The 16356-nt window shown below is 46.3% G+C and overlaps 1 protein-coding gene across 1 annotated transcript in view; it reads right to left on the bottom strand.

Annotated features, from left to right (window-relative positions):
- The window catches only part of PARP1 (poly(ADP-ribose) polymerase 1), a 52908-nt gene extending 37709 nt beyond the window's left edge, over positions 1–15199 (bottom strand). The window contains exons 1-2 of the mRNA XM_023632678.2: positions 14930–15199; positions 891–1056 (exon numbers count right to left, since the gene is read on the bottom strand). Coding sequence (XP_023488446.2) covers positions 891–1056; positions 14930–15049 — 286 coding nt within the window. The 5' untranslated portion in view covers positions 15050–15199. The remainder of the gene's footprint in view (positions 1–890; positions 1057–14929) is intronic.
- Positions 15200–16356: the final 1157 nt, after the last annotated feature.

Below are 16356 nucleotides of genomic sequence, written 5' to 3'. Positions count from 1 at the left end.
TGAGCTGAAAACAGACGTCCACACAGAAACCTGCACATGGATGTTTACAGCAGCTTTGTCATTACCAACACTTGGACATAATCAAGATGCCCTAAGCAGATGAACGGATAAATAAATTGTGGTCCATCCAGACAATGGCATACTACTCGGAGCTAAAAGTAAACGAGCTATCAAGCCACGAAAAGACATGGACGTACCTTAAATGTATGACTAAGTCAAAGAAGCCAGCCTGAAAAGGCCACATACTGTGTGTTCCAACTATTGGACATTCTACATATGATTCCAACTGTATGACATTCTGGAAAAGGCGAAACTAGGGAGACGGCAAACAGATGAGTGGTTGTGAGGCTTACAGGGGGGGATGGACAGGCAAAACACAGAAGACTTCCAGGGCAGTGAGATTACTCTGTATATACTATAATGAGGGATGTATATCCTTATACATTGTCCAAACCCATAAAATGGAGGGAACCCTACGGTAAACTATGGACTCGGCGATGATGATGATATGTCAATGCCAGTTCACAGACTGTAACAAATGTTAACATTCTGGCCGGGGAGGCTGTGCCGGTGGGGGTAGGTGTTTATGAGAACTCTCTGTACCTTCTGCTTAATTTTGAGGTGAACCTAAAACTGCTCTAAAAAATAGTCTGTTAGAAACAAAAACAACAGCAACAAATTTAAAGGCTACATTTCAAGCATCTGGAAAAACAGAACATCCTGCAACATGACAACGCTGGGTCAATGAGGTGCCCCTTGTTCTTTGTATGCACGTGTGAAATGGGGTGGGGGGAAGCTGAAGGACTTTTTCTTTGCTCTCTTAGAAAAGGGCCCCCTGGAAGCTCCGTGGTTGGGGGGCAACACCTGCTGCCTCCCTGGTCTGTACGCACCTGCCACGCCTCCGGCCTCTGCAGTTTTCTTCACCTTCTGCTGGTCGTCCCACCTCAGCTCCGAGAACCCATCCACCTCAACGTCAGGGTGCCGGATGGAGTGGCCGACCTTCCAGAAGCAGGAGAAGTGGTACCAGTGTGGGACTTTTCCATCGAACATGGGCGACTAGAAGGACGGGAATCAGAAGGAGGTAAATGAACAGGAAGCCTCCACCTTGGCCCCGAGCCCAGCCCTCTGCAGCTGAACACATTAAACCCTTGTTTTCGCATCTGTAGACAGAGGACAGCCTCGCCTAGGTCCTTCACCTCGCAAGCGAAAGCTGCACACGGCTGAGAAACACCACCCTGGTCCGCATTTTTCCTCAGATCTTCCTCCACATCTCAGAAAGCTGCTGCCTGCTGTTGCCGTCCCCTCTCTTGGGACACGGAACACCCATGGGAACAGTGGTGTCTTTGAACAGCATCTGCCCCACGTACCTTGTACCCACACGCTACGACATTTCAGTGACATGAACTACCTCACAGCATGGTGAAACGCACAGAAGACACACGTCTGTGTCTCAATCTGGGATAGGCCAGACCACTGTCCCCATGAGGCCTGGACTCGCAGGGCCCATGTGGCCCAGAAAGGGCTCTGAAGGGCCTTTGCAGTTAGAAGAATGAGGGATGAGCCTCAGAGAATGAGCAAGGCAGAGAAAATGTGTCAGAAGAAAGTGCCAGGCTGGCAGCAGCCACACAGATGTGAGTGGAATGAATTAACTTCTATGAGGAAGAAGGAAAGAGAATGGGTTCCGGGAGGCAGGCCACAGAGGGCCGATGACAGAGTCCCCGGGGCCTTCAGGGAGTGCCATTTCCCGGAACAGAAACCGGGAAGTCCAGCCATGTGGTGGTTCCCCTCTCACGGTGGGTCTTTCCTTTCCTTTGCTACTGTGGGGGATCAGACTTGGCCACCCCAATATGTGTCTCTTTGGCTTGATTATTATTATTTTTTAAAGATTTTATTTTTGCCTTTTTCTCCCCAAAGCCACCCAGTACATAGTTGTATATTCTTCGTTGTGGGTCCTTCTAGTTGTGGCATGTGGGACGCCACCTCAGCGTGGTTTGATGAGCAGTGTCATGTCTGCGCCCAGGATTTGAACCAACGAAACACTGGGCCGCCGGCAGTGGAGTGGGCGAACTTAACCACTCGGCCACGGGGCCAGCCCCTGGCTTGATTATTTTTAAGGACAAAAGATTCTGAAAGAAACTTTGACCTTTCCCCCTAACTGCCTAAAAGAAAAAAACTTGAAGACAGAAGGCCTGACAGGCCATGGCCATAGATATCTCTGGGCATGACAGATGGGGTAGGATCCTCGCTAAGCCCATTTTTATCCAAGTTCTCTCTCTCTCTCTGGTCGTTGTCTACAGATGGCCCAGCAAACATTTGTTTATCAAACACTTGCTTTTCCATCTCCACATGAATTGCCTTTCTCCCCTGTGAAGTCCCAAACCACTACCCCCAACTTCCTCCTCTGTTTTTAGCTGAAGATGGTATTCAAGGTGGTGGCTTTGGCCATTTTGACGAGTTACTCGGTTCTCCTGGGTTTCCCCATGTATACATGTTATTAAGCTTTGTTTGATTTTCTCCATTATTCTGTCTCACGTCAATTTAACTTACACCAACCAGAAGGACGCAGAGAGCACAGGAATCGTCTTCCCCCCTCTTCACTGCTTCACACTCAGGAGGTACCGCTCTGACAGCATCCATTCCATTGTGATGGTGCCAGGCTCGTGCTCCCAGGCACCCAGGCACCAGCACTGTCTGGCTTTAGAGTGGACGGTGACAGTGACTAGGAGTGGAACGAACACTGGCATTTACTGGGTCCCTAGCGCCCTTCACAAGCCATCATGTGTAACCCAACAACTGCCTCTTGGGGGGAGCCGGCACCCCTATTTTACAGAAGCCTAAAGGAGAGGGGGTCACCCAGGCAGCAAGTGACTCAGCCCCCACTTGAACCCGACACCGCAGTTCTTTCCACTACATTGCTCAGCAGGAAGTGCTGCTTAAAAATACACAACCGGTTCTGACTGAAGCAAGAGAGGCCCCAAACGTCTGCTTTTATAGAACATAAACCTCAATGTCACGCAGATGGAATAAAAATACTACAACAGCATTAAAATAAATACTATATGTAACTTTTAGGATGGAGGACAGGGGAAATATTCTGAAAAACCAGTGACGTCTCCCAACTTGCCCTCCCCTACTACGTGGGAGGCCTCTCTCTGGATTCAACACATTAAATTGTAAGGTTAGGGCTGGGGCTCTGCCAGGACAACTCAGCACCAAGCAGCCTGGGCTTTCAGCAGCAGCAGCTGTTCCCTCCGCTCCCCAGCCCTACACAGAGCACACAGCACTTCCTCAGGTGCCCCAGGTAAGAATGACCCATCTAGGTGATTATTTGATCAATGGCTGTATCCTGCACAGGGTCATCCCCGAGGCGCGCAATGCTGGTCTTGCCAGCACCCAGCAGTGCCTGCTCACAGAGGGCCCTCCAAGTGTCTGTGGAGGGAAGAAATGAAGGATGGGGGTATTCCTGCTGTGGACAAGATGGTCCCCCCCAAACCAGACAACAAACGGCATTTCAGAGTGGACTCGTGTTCTGGCTCTCAGACTTTCACCAAGGCAGCCAACACATCCTTAGGCATCCAGCTGTCTTGTGACATCATCTGCAGCGGCCCTGATCTGGCTCTTCCTGCCTTGGCACCCCTTGTCTACCTGTCCTACAACATTCATGCAAATGAGGGCACATGGCTCAGTGGCTTTGCCTCACACTGAAACTCATGGTCATGGTACTTCCTCCTGGCTCTGCCAGGGCCCCACACCTGCTCCTTAAACCTCGGTCTGGGTGCTGTGTCCTGACAAATCGGTGAAAAGCAAAAGGATACACATTGAAGTATATGAGGAAGCCATCTGGGATAAAACTAATTCGGCCTGACCTTGTTTTTCCAAAAAGGCCTGACGTGGCCTGTTGAGCATGCACTGTACCTCGGCCTTAAACATTTACTATATCCCAAGACAAGAATGATGTTCCTTAAAGATAGGAACATAACTTGCCCCCATTATCAGCATTTCTTCAAGAATAAGCATCTCTTCCTGGAAACTAAGAATTAATTACCCACCTATGTGCTCACCTTGTGACCACTGACCTGCTGTGCCAGCTAAGCATCTCATGACAGTAGTAAGAGAGAGAGACCAGTCATATGTGATGTATGCTCTTTGCTCCAAGGTGCTATATAACCACTCTGTTCACCCCACTTCTTTGGTGTCCTTCCTTCCTTGGTTTCGAAAGGAAGGTCCCAGGCTACAGTCCTCAAACTTGGCTCATGATAAACTCACCCCAATTTTGATTTATAGGTTGACTATGGATTATTTGCACTGAGATTTCTTGGTGCAGTTGGCAGGATTTCAGACTACGGTAAATCTGCAATGAACCGGTGTTCAGTACCCACAGGGGCTCACGAGCACCCCCAGATCACTGCATTCTTCAGGCAATGCTGGTGAGTTCTCCTGAAACCTGGACCTCCTCATTTTAAGTCGATTGTCCAAAGTTTATATGAGTTCTTTCAAGCCTTAAGACTAACTGTATTAAGGGGGTACAGGTACATCTCCTAGGTAAGAGGAACCTAGGGGAACTTCCTAGGCCAGGGGATCCTAGGGGAAACTTGGGAGTGAATGGGGCAGGCTGACCTTTTAAATTTGCCTTTAAATTGGAAACAACTGTGTTTACAAAGCCTGAATGAACTGCTTGATAGAGAAATCAGAGTCTGAACCTGCTCAGCTCCAGAGAGAAGGGACACTGCTCCTCCCAGCCGTAAGGCCTTCTCAGGTGATTGAGAACCCAGCGGAAGTGTCTGAGGTTCAGATGTGCAACCATCCCAGAGGGAATTCCATCGTGATCTTTCACTTTAAGTAAGTGACTGCTTGTCCAGGGACACGCATAAGAGGGCTGGCTGCCCACAAGCTCCAAGCCCATACAGTAGTTTTAGACAGCCGGCAGGAGAAACTAAGGCACAAAAGAGAGTGCTTACAACCTTTCTTTAGGGAGTAACGCTCACAAACAGCACGTTTCTGACCCACTACACTGTCCCTAGAAATTGTTCAGACTTTATAGCAAAATGATCCTAAAAGCAGGAAATTGAGCTTCTAATAGCTGACAAGTTCCCGAATGGGCAGCCTCCCCTCAGAACTCCGGCCAGCTTCATGCTGAGACTTGCAAGTGCTTAACGAAATGGGGATAGCTATAAATGGCTGGCAAGATAACCCAGGATAATTTAAAATCGCACTGGCCACCATGGGGCTCCTTTTTAAGCCAGGTAATAGAGAAATTTTTTAAAAAGTCAAGCTCACCAACTTCTGCCACAATGGCTCAAACTAAAGGTTCTGGAAGCTGTAAATATTTAGAAAGAATAGCAAAAAACCCAAAAATAACTTACTAAGCTTATTTCGTGTCCTGAGGGCTTGGCTTAATAATCGTCAGTTTGGGGCCCCAAAATACAGTCAGACAAAAATGTGGTTATACCCCATTTTGTGGTCAGAGATGTCAGACAGAAATGTGGGTTGCACTGCATTAGTGGAATGGGTCTTACCAAACTGCCACCGGCCTCAGGAGAATTACGTAGGCCATCAGAAGGAATGTTCCAATTAGATAACATCATTTAAGAAGGGCACTTACAAACAAAGACTTCAAAATTCCAAAATAACCTTATTGAAAGTTTTGTTGCAAAAAGTTAATAGAAAATTAAGTTATGAAAGGTACCTAAAGGAAACTATATTAGGCCATGGCTTTAAGACACCCCCATAATCTACTCCCAGAGTTAATGTGACTCTGAAAGACTTTCTGGGAAACTGCTACATTAACAATTACTGGAATTATTCAATACTGCCAGGTAGCTACTGTTTGTCCTGGATGAAACCTGAGAAGGATATGAAAGCATTTAGGACCTTATGACCAGAAATTCAGCCAAACAAGAAGCTGATATTCAGAGCTCGAGAAGAATTTTTAGGTCTTCTTCCCTAAGTTAAAACAAAACTAAACACCCAGAGGAAAAGAAGTAAATTAGGGTGATGTAGGTGGACAGGTGTATTGATCTATAAGATCATTTAAGTTACAACCCAAATTTCTGGGAAATTAAGAGCAACTGTCTTGGACTTACAAACCTTTGCCAAAGTGGAAAGCCGCTCGAAAGGCAGTTCAGATCCCACCCATTTCCTTTATCTCAAAAAGGCTTACTGCCTCACCTCTCTGGGAACTGCTATCTAGACCATCACAGATTCCTAAGACTGAAGAAAAAAAAGAAAAATGGCCCTAAGAGCACCGTCGTCCAAAATCTAGCACCTTGAGTGTTTTCTCTGCAAATGTTAGTAGAAAAAGCTTAAAACAAAATTTGGATTCAATCATTCTTTTGTGACTACGGAACTTTGTATTACCGTACCTGATTCATGACAGAATTTTAAAACAATAGCTGTGGAGTCTCCGTGCACATATGTCTGTGGATGCTCTGTCTGTGTGTGATATCTCACCTACGGATGGTGTAACTCCTAAAGAGCGCTATTTAATAGGCTTAAAATAAGCACTTTTATAAATGTAATGGAAACTAACCCAAATGCCTTTCAAGCTAACATGATATCAAACAATTCTGAAAAGTGAAAGCTTATTTAAGTTTGCTGGTTTGATTAAAATAAACATGTTTTCAGAGTTATCAGTATGGAAACAAGTAACTTAAATAGGTGTGAAAAAGAGAAGAGTGTTGGGTGAACTTTTTAACAATAATTATATGTTATGGTGTACGTACTTAAAATAATTTCAAAACCCTTTGGTAACTTGAAACCTTAGAGTTTTGCTACTTGAATTAAACGATAAAATTTACTGAGTACCTAAATCACTTCCCAATAAGATAAAATATTAGATGTTAATCACTAAATATAGGTTTATCTATTTTTGACTTATTACAGAAAAACCAAAAGATGTTTGGGTCCACTAGTAAAAATATCTTTATTTTATTCAAAAATCATACTATGAAGTAGCATGTTTCTAGAAACTATAGAAAGGTATTTCTAAATTTGCCAAGTCACAGGATGCTAATGTAGAAGACAGTTTGTAATTGCTTATTTCTTAGCTTCCACTAAAAAATTAAGGTCTATAAAGGTTAAAAATTCTAATTAACATATGTGATTCATGGTCAAATTGGCTAAGGTTATTTATCCGAGTAAGTTTTAATATCAAAAGCTGGTACGAAAATTAGAACTTGATTTTTTCTTTCTTAAAAGGATAACTTTCCTGGACTTGTAGTCTGCTCTTGATAAAGAGATTATAAAAAGATTTCCCTACTTTTGAGTGAGTCTCACTTTGGTTAAATGGTAACTATGCATTGTTTCACAGCAACCATTGTTTCACAGTGACAAGAGATCAGCATGCACTTGATCTTGTTTGACCAAGTGTTTTAAAACCTTTTCATACTTCTGACAAACTCCCCAATATTCATATCCAAAGTGAAGTCTTTCTTTTGACTTGAAAATTTCTCTGAGCATTTTCAGAGGACCCCTGGGACTTCTTAAAGAGATCTGTTCTCTCTTTCTATAAAGAGGGAGATACGAATTAGGCTTGTTTGGTATGCTAAATTGCATGGGAAGCTGTGTCAAGTAAATGGTGACAAACCTTCTTAGGTTCTAGTGCATAGGTAAATATTATTCACCATCTTAACCCTGCTACCCTGCTTCCAGCACCACAGGAGGAAAATGACTACTGTCTCCCATAAGACATTAACCACAACCTTGCTCAGAAGTCTAACCATTCTCTTTAGCTTACAGGAAAATACGAGGAAGGAGATGGCTGAGACAGATGGTTGAAACCAGTTACAACTGGTTGCAGGCAAAACATGGCAGTCTGACTTGACCTGACACAGACCTGCAGCTCATCATATGCTCACTGTAATATGTTACCATGCTACATAACACACCCCCCAGCGCCATGGCAACGGCAGGACACAATCAAGGAAAGAACAGAGGTGGCACCCTTGTTCCCCCAGAAAGCCCACCCTGCTCCCCGAATACCATGAATACTCCTCCCCTTCATTACCTCAGCCTCTTATAACAGCTGCTTACTTGCCCTAAGAGCTGAGAAGCTGCTTTGAGAACATAGTTCCCATGGCTCCACTCTTTGGCCATTGATTAAAAGCTTGTGCCATTGCACGCTCAGCTTCAGTTTCATTTCAAATCAATGACACTGAACAGAAAAGAACCCTCCGGTGAAGGGACGGATTGTGGGCCTGAGCCCACCCATGGGCCCTTCCCCAGAGCTCCCCCAAATGTGGGCTGGAGTCCCGTCAGAGGGAGGTAAAATTGGTAACACCACGACTGCATTCTGTTGTCTACTTTGGTTTACAGATGGGTCTTAAATGATAAGCAAGGACATTATCAAGCTGAATACGCTGTCCAGCCTCGAGAACGCCCACTTTCTATTAACTCTGTCAACCCAGAAAAAGATTTCCTCCTACAGACTCAAGAAATTGCCACAGAAGAGGAGAAACGAAGGCAGCAACAAAAGGGGGAATTTTTGACACCACCATGCAGATGTGGCTCAGGCCCAATAAAAAAAAAACATAGTGGGGTCAGCCCCGTCGCCTGTGGGTTGAGTTCAGCATGCTCCACTTCAGCAGCCCAGACCTACTGCTCATCAGTGGCCATGCTGTGGAGGTGACCCACGAACAAAACAGAAGAAGACCGCTAACAGATGTTAGCTCAGGGTGAATCTTCCTGAGCAACCTCCCCCGGCCCGACAAAAACCCAAAACAAAAACAAAACCCATAGTGTCTACTGGAGCACAATTGCCACTGCTCCAGCTTATGCACCACTTAACCCACTGGGTATCTGATATGATGATTTTCGGGGAAAACAATACTTTAGGAAACTTTCTCCCACAGTGGCTCATAAAGCCTATATTCACTGTGCTATAAGCCCAAAATAGAATCCAAGGAAACTATTTCATGAGTCACGAGGCCACTTTCCTCTTCCAGGGACCCTCTGAGGCACTGCAATTGGACTTTGATTAAATGCCACCATCTCAAGGATAAATACATCTTGTAATGATCTGTATGGTCTCACATTGGGTTAAGGCCTTTCCTTGCAGAAGAGCAACGGCTTTAGGTAAATTATTATTGGAAAGGGCAATTCCTGTTTGGGGATTTCCTACAGGGTTACACAGAGACCAGCAAATTCATTTCACCAGACAAAAAATTCTATCTATTTGTGACATTTGGCCAATAATACATTTTAACTAATGGCACAATCATAACTCAATTGGCAAAGCTTTCAGAAGATTTAACCTCTCACAGCGAAAAGTTCTTCTGTAGTGCTCCTCCAGCTTAGATCTACGTCCTTTGGTAATCATCGGCTGCCCCTTTCAAGACGATAACTGGACAGCCTACGCAATTAGACGAAAGAATGTTTTGAACCAATGTTGCTTAAAGGAGATCTCTTAATTATTGTCAAGGTCTCATTGAGACACTTGAAAGAAATGAGACGTTGGTAGCCGATTCTTTTCACAGTGAGCTCACGGGAGAAGACGACCTTTAAGATCAGGGACTCTGATCTCGAGATTTTATTAGAAAAGACATTAGAGGGGCTGGTTCCATGGCACAGTGGTTAAGTTCGGCACCCCACTGCGGCAGCCCAGGCTTCGGATCCTGGGCGGGGACATGGCACCACTCGTCAGGCCACGTTGAGGCAGCGTCCCACATCCCACAACTAGAAGGATGTGCAACTAAGATATACAACTGTGTACGGGGGGCGGTTTGGGGAGATAAAGCAGAAAAAAAAAAAAAGATCAGCAACAGTTGTTAGGCCAGGTGCCAATCTTTGGGCGGGGGGGGCGGGTGGGTAGGGGGGGAAGATTGGCAACAGTTGTTAGCCCACGTGCCAATCTTTAAAAAAAAACAAACTGCTGTCTTTCTTTAAAATAAAAAAAAAAAGAAAAGAAAAGACATTAGATAAAAGACTCTTTGCAGCCCTGTCGGAAAGGACCCTATCAGGTACTTTTAACCAATTCACGTGCTGCAGAATCAAAAGGCACAGACTCATGGATTCACATTTCTCATTTGAAAAAAAAAAGGCTTCACTACCTGAGTGGGTTTCAGTTCCTTTTTCCGACACCAGACTTCAACTGATTAATGTAAATATCTCCAAACCAGGACGAGAACACGGCATCTGTTGTAGACAGCTGTCCTAAGACTCCGGACCAGGCCTGTATTCCCAACTTTCTATCTCCTCATTTAAACCTTTGTAATGCTTAAATCATACATGTATTTTATAATTGTTCCATTTAAGGTTTTCAGAATACTGTCATACTTAAAGAAAGTGACTGGTTTGAACAGAATGGTCTTGAAGGCCAGGCATTTATCGGGTGGCTCCTAATGAAACTCAACAGCTACGTGGGACAAACCTCTGGCCTTGGCCACTGTCTGGACGGCTAAAACACTGCACCCTGAGGTTCCCTAGGATGCAGGGAAGGATTCGCCCTGAGCTAACACCTGCTGCCAATCTTCTTCTCTTTAAGGCCAGATGGGCTCATTTGGTGTTCCACTGGTATGGCCACCAAGTGGCTCAATTTGTTCCTTGAGGCTAGAAGACGTCATATCACATATAGAAGCCTTGACTAAATTTACTGAACAAGCCCCTAACAACAGTCAAGCAGAAATAGCCTCATTAAATACTGAAATGTCTTTAATGAGAAAGGCTGTCCTTCAAAATAGAATGGCCTTCGATATTTTAACTAATCCCAAGATGGTACATACACAATCATTTGAACTGAATGCTGTTTTTATATCTGATGAATCGTCCAATGTGTTATCTCTGCTAAAGCACATGAAAAAGCAGGTGAAGATTTTAAGTGATTCTACACCCAGTCTTGACTTGTTTGGTCGGCCCCTTTCAGAGACTGGTTTCCTTTTTGGACCTGGATTGCAATTCCTATTTCTATTCTTGTCTTAGTCATAATATTCAAACTAATTACTATTTTCTTTACTCAGTGTTGGAAGACTGGTATACAGGCTGGAGTAATGATTGCTCAGTGACTTGAGATGGTCGATCAGTCTTACAATCCTGGACCAATTTCCTTTTCTGATAAAGACTATGCCAAAGAACTCATCATAAAACTAATCTTTTCAAATATTGACTTGTCGTCACTGTTACTATACCTGTTCTATAACTGTAAACAATGTGAGCATGAGGAGTCATGTAAAAGCATACGCACAATGTTTGTGCAATGATCGAAAACTGATTGAAAAATTATATAACTTATGAAATGCTTCCTGTTAATATGTGTATATCTATGCTTGTTTACTTCCCCCCCAGTGTGGATAACTGGGAAAATAAATGAGATAAAAGCCTAGCACCAAGGGACATGATGGACCCAGGGCAGGCAGCAATCACCCTGGCATCAAGGGACAATATTTTGATCATCAATGCTATCTATCAAAAGATTAGTGATCAAAAGGGGAAAAACGATAAATCAATAAAAACCAACAGGATATACTGGAGTTTTTCCAAAAGGGCCCGATGTGGTCTGTTGAGCATGCATTATACATCTGTTTTAAACATTTACAATGTCCCAAAGCCTAGAACGATGCCCTTAAAGATAGGGATGTAACTTCCCCCATATGGGCATTTCTTTTTTTTTTAAAGACTGGCACCTGAGCTAACATCTGTTGCTAATCTTCTACTCCCCAAAGCCCCCCCAGTACATAGCTGTATATGCTAGTTGTGAGTGCCTCTGGTTATGCTATGTGGGATGCTGCCTCAGCGTGGCCTGATGAGTGGTGCCATGTCCGTGCCCAGGATCCAAACCAGTGAAACCCCAGGCCACTGAAGCAGAGCACGTGAACTTAATCACTCGGCCACAGGGCTGGCCTCATCTTGGCATTTCTTTAAAGATAAGCATCTCTCCTTGGAAACTAAGGATTAATTACTGATGTGCTGTGCTCACCTTGTGACCCCTGACCTGCTGACCACCGACCTGCTGTGCCAGCTAAGTAACTTGTGACAACGGTAAAAGAGATAGTCCCGTCACATGTGATGTATGCTCTTTGTTGCAAGACAGTATATAACACTCTGTACACCCCACTTCTTTGGTGCCCTTCTTCCTTGGGAAAGGAAGGCACCAGGCTACAGTCCTTGAACTTGGCTCATGATAAACTCATCCCAATTTTTATTTATAAACTGACTATGGATTATCTGTGTCGACAGTCCCCAACCATGTGGCTATGCCAGGCACCAGAGGGGTGCTGCCCAAAGGCATACTCACAGCACAGGCTTGGGGGCCTGTAAGGGCCCCCAATCTCCCTCAAGATAAGAATCCTTGACCAAAGCAAAGCTTTACCCTAGAACTTAGGACTCAGGATGCTAAGGCAGGAAGAGCACTAGACCAAGGTCACAAGACTACCTGGCAGCCGCACAGCTCCAGCAAGCAGCACAATCTTTGGCTGTGGATTCAGCAAACACTTAGCATCGACCACATAGCAGGGTCCTCACTCAGCCACTGTCTGCTTCCTTCTGTGTGAAACAGGCCATACCAGTGCCCATCCAGCCCACAGAGAGCGGGATGACCAGTACCGCACTGTACATGGCCACACTGGGGGACTCAAGCCCTCCAAGACAGAGGAACAGAGGGGCCCACCACAACCCCCTCCCAGTCTAAAGGAGAAGTCCTAGCCCATCCCCTGGAGGCTGCCCAGGGCAGGCCGGCTAAAGTAGCAGGTATTTGATACCGAGAGAACAAGCCTCCCATAGAAATGCAAAAGAAGGTATTCAAAGCCAAGACAGAGAAGAAAGGCTTCTTTCTTTCCCGGCTCCGCCAGCTCAGCATACAAGACCAACATTAGACTCTGGATTAAAACTCCACCTCCGATGACAATTACAGAAAACCGTATTTACTCGTAACAATGATTTCTTTCACTATCACGTATGCCGAATGAGGGCCCAGAATGTCCAACTTTATCTGGTTCAGCAGTCTTTTCCTCAATGGGGCCATCCCCGACTCCCCCAGACACAGCCAGCACTCCTCTCAATTCCTGTGTCCTTCCTGCCTCTACACACTGGCTGTATTTAGGTTTTCTGTCTGTCCTTCCCAATAGAACTGGGTCCTCTTTCATTTAAACCTATGGACGTCCCTTCCTTGGAGTAACACTTAAAAACGCATAATAAAATACACAGGCTCACAAAGGAAATCAATTATACTGAAATACTTATCAAAACATTTAAAAAGCTTACTGGGATACAGTAAGCCATGAGTTTTAAAACATTAAATAGAGATCTAGCACCCATTCTAAGACCTACTGTAATTCTGAAATAGTGATGAGCGTGAATGATATTTTGGGAAAGCCCCAACAAATGCAAAGTGATATGAAAATATCTGTAATTACTGTAGGTGACAAAGATCATTTACTGCTAACAGGCCTCTGCTTTGCTGCTTACATTCATAATTGGAGGAAATAATGAATTGTATCTAGAGTTTAGTGAACAAAGGGATGTAAATTTCTCCCCTAAATTCATAGACCTGGAGTTCTCTCCACCATCCCAGACACCATGTTAAGAGCCCCCTGCAGTAGGAGGGAGCTTCCTAAGACCAGGCTGCCCATGTATTCAGGGTAAAGTTGCAAGATGCTTAGTGGGACATATGGTTCTTCAAATGGCAGGCCGCCTTGCCTGCTTCTCCGTCCTCAACTTCCTGCCACTTCTGTGAATAACCGACTCCTATAATCAAGCTCCCACCAGCTCCATCAGGTGGGACCCACTCCTCTACAGTATTACCAGTCATCTTCCCTTTAACCAAACTGGAAGTTGCCAAGGTCAGAGCGTCTCTTGGTGCCTCTCCCACCAAACAGTGCTTGGAACAGTGCCTGGAACCCAAGACATGCTCAGTGCGTATTTACTGCATAAGTACTGTGTGCAAGTACTGAGCTATGTAGGCCCTGAGGATACCAAGATGGCAGCCTCAGTCCTTGAAACATGACAAAATGAGATACCCTGAGTACTTGGTACCCACTCTCTTCCACCCCGTAAGCGGAAATCCAGCGAAGGTGATCCCAGCATTCCTAAAACACAGGACTGTCTCACCGCAGGGAGGGAAAACCAAATTACCTTGACCATGAGCACCATGTTTGGATAATAGACAGCTTTATGTTGGGGGGGGGGGGCAGGGCAGGGCAGGTGAGAACCAAGATTACTCAGGCAGACATGAGCAAGCTGGAGGGGCAGAAACCCCTCAGCCTCGGCAGGGGCCTTCAGACAGAGCTCACAGCCCACCCAACACCCCCAGACACTCTGAAGCCTCAGCGAACACCGGGGGCGGACCCTAAGCCGTCAAGAAGCCCAGATGAGGAATCCGGGAGCCACTCTCACTCAAACCAGCTGGCTGCAAATGCATCAAGAAGAGAATGCGCCTGTGAACCTGGAAAGTTTGGGGAAAACGTTATTTTAAACCACGCATTAGGCCAAAAGTGAAAGCACTGTACAGAAATGACATCGACTTGTGTGGTTTTGCACAATTAAAAAAAATCAAAGTGAGCGGGAGTTGAAATAAAAGCCCGAAATAGATTTTTTTAAAAAAACCCTCACGTGCCAGTCGCCACCATGAATGTAGGACAAAAATCTTCCCGAACAAGGCAGGTCAAAACCAGACCAGCTTCCAAAGATCACACACATTTCCTTCCCCTGAGGCGAATGGCAATAAAAAAACAAGAACTCCACCCCCCCCAGAAATGAAGATAGAAGCGGCTCCTTATTTTTACAAAGCAAAAGGCACCACGAGCTGCAGAATGCACTTCCCGGGCTTTTCCTGCAAGATCAGCAAAACCTTCCGGGAAGGTCCCCCCGGTGGGCCCCACGCGGGAGGAGGAGCCGAGCGCCCGCAGGCCCCGCGCGGGGTCGGAGCAGCAGGCCCGGCCCGCTCCTCCGGGCAAGCCCTCCCCGCGCCGGCCCCGCCGCGCAGCAGGCGGCCCCCCCGCACCTGCACCATGATGGCCATGCGGAGCGAGTCCTTGGGGATGCTCTCGCTGCATTTCTTGCAGGAGGCCCGTCCGCTCTTGGCGTACTCGACCCGGTAGAGCTTGTCCGAAGACTCCGCCATCCTCCTCCTCCTCGTGCCGCCGCCGCTCCCGCCCCGCGTGCACGCGCCCGAACGCCGCGCAGCCCCCGCCGCGCCCCGGGAGCTCGCCGAGGCCTGGCCCGCCGCGGGAACGCCCCCGGCGCCCGCGTTCACGGGGCGGGGCCGCCGGCGCGCGCGCCCCCTGCCGGCCGGGGGGCGGGGGCGGGGGCGCTGCCCCGGCGCCTGCGGCTGCGCGAGCTCGGCGGGCGGCTGCTGCGGGCGGAGGCGGGGCTCGCGTCGCGCCAGTGGGTCTTCGAAGGAGCCGGCGCCACCCCTTTAACCCATTTGTCCGCAGCAAGGCTTACTTGCTCTCACAACTAATTCTACCCCCATCTCCTTTTACAAGTGTGTCCTCTCTCTCCCCGGAGGGCGCCCAGGGCTGGAAGGCGCAGGGCTGGGCCGGGTTGATCTGCGAGAGGGAGGTCCACCCGGGCTGGCCCTCCTTCGGCGGGGGTTCTGGCGACAGTCCGCAGACTTTCCAGACTGAGTACTAACTGACCTCTAGCATCTCCTTCATTACGAATTTTAAATGCGAGAATACAAATCCCAGGCGTATTAGCACCTGTGACTGTGTCAGCAATAGACATCACAGATGTTTTCATATCACTTTCCAGTTGTTGGCGAGAACTCAATATAAGTTCATCGCTACTTGAAATCGAGGTAGTTACTACACCTTCTGCTACTAGATCTTATTTAATGTAGAACTGTGTTTTTATGTAGCTGGTTTCGTTTTTAATCCTATGCATTTCATTTTATTCATTTAAAACATTGTTATAGCGGAGTGTGCTGTATTTGAGAATATTCAGTTCTGCTACAGAGGACAAGAAAAGTAAACAGGATGAATGAAACTCAAAATGTGTCAAGCATAGAGAAGAAGAAAGCTAGTAGCTTAAGAGACATGGATGGATGTTGAGTAGCCAAGTAGGTTGTGAGACATAGGCAGAATCCTAAATTAGTGACCTGTCAGATATGTTGAAGGTAAAGAGAATAGGTGGAATATAATTAGAATTTTACTTAGTAACCAAATCAAAAGGTATGGTCATCCCACCTCTGGCTTGACAACTATGTCATCCCTAAACGGCCACTCATTTGGTGATAACATTATGGTCCCCTTCTGGCTCCCATATGTTTTGCCCAAGCATTGCAAATAAAACCCATGTCTGTTCAGCAGGCTGATTGGCGAGTGCCTATGTGGCCAGGCGTACTTGCCCCTGCATCTCTCTGATAAGTGACGGAATTGTCTCCAGGTACCCTGTGTTGAGTAGCCTTGAGGATCCTCAGCTTCAGTC

Source organism: Equus caballus, chromosome 30 (assembly GCF_041296265.1).
Source record: "Equus caballus isolate H_3958 breed thoroughbred chromosome 30, TB-T2T, whole genome shotgun sequence".
Taxonomy (NCBI): Eukaryota; Metazoa; Chordata; class Mammalia; order Perissodactyla; family Equidae; genus Equus; species Equus caballus.
Note: the sequence above shows the minus strand (reverse complement) of the source record. Positions and strands in the feature narration are given on the sequence as shown.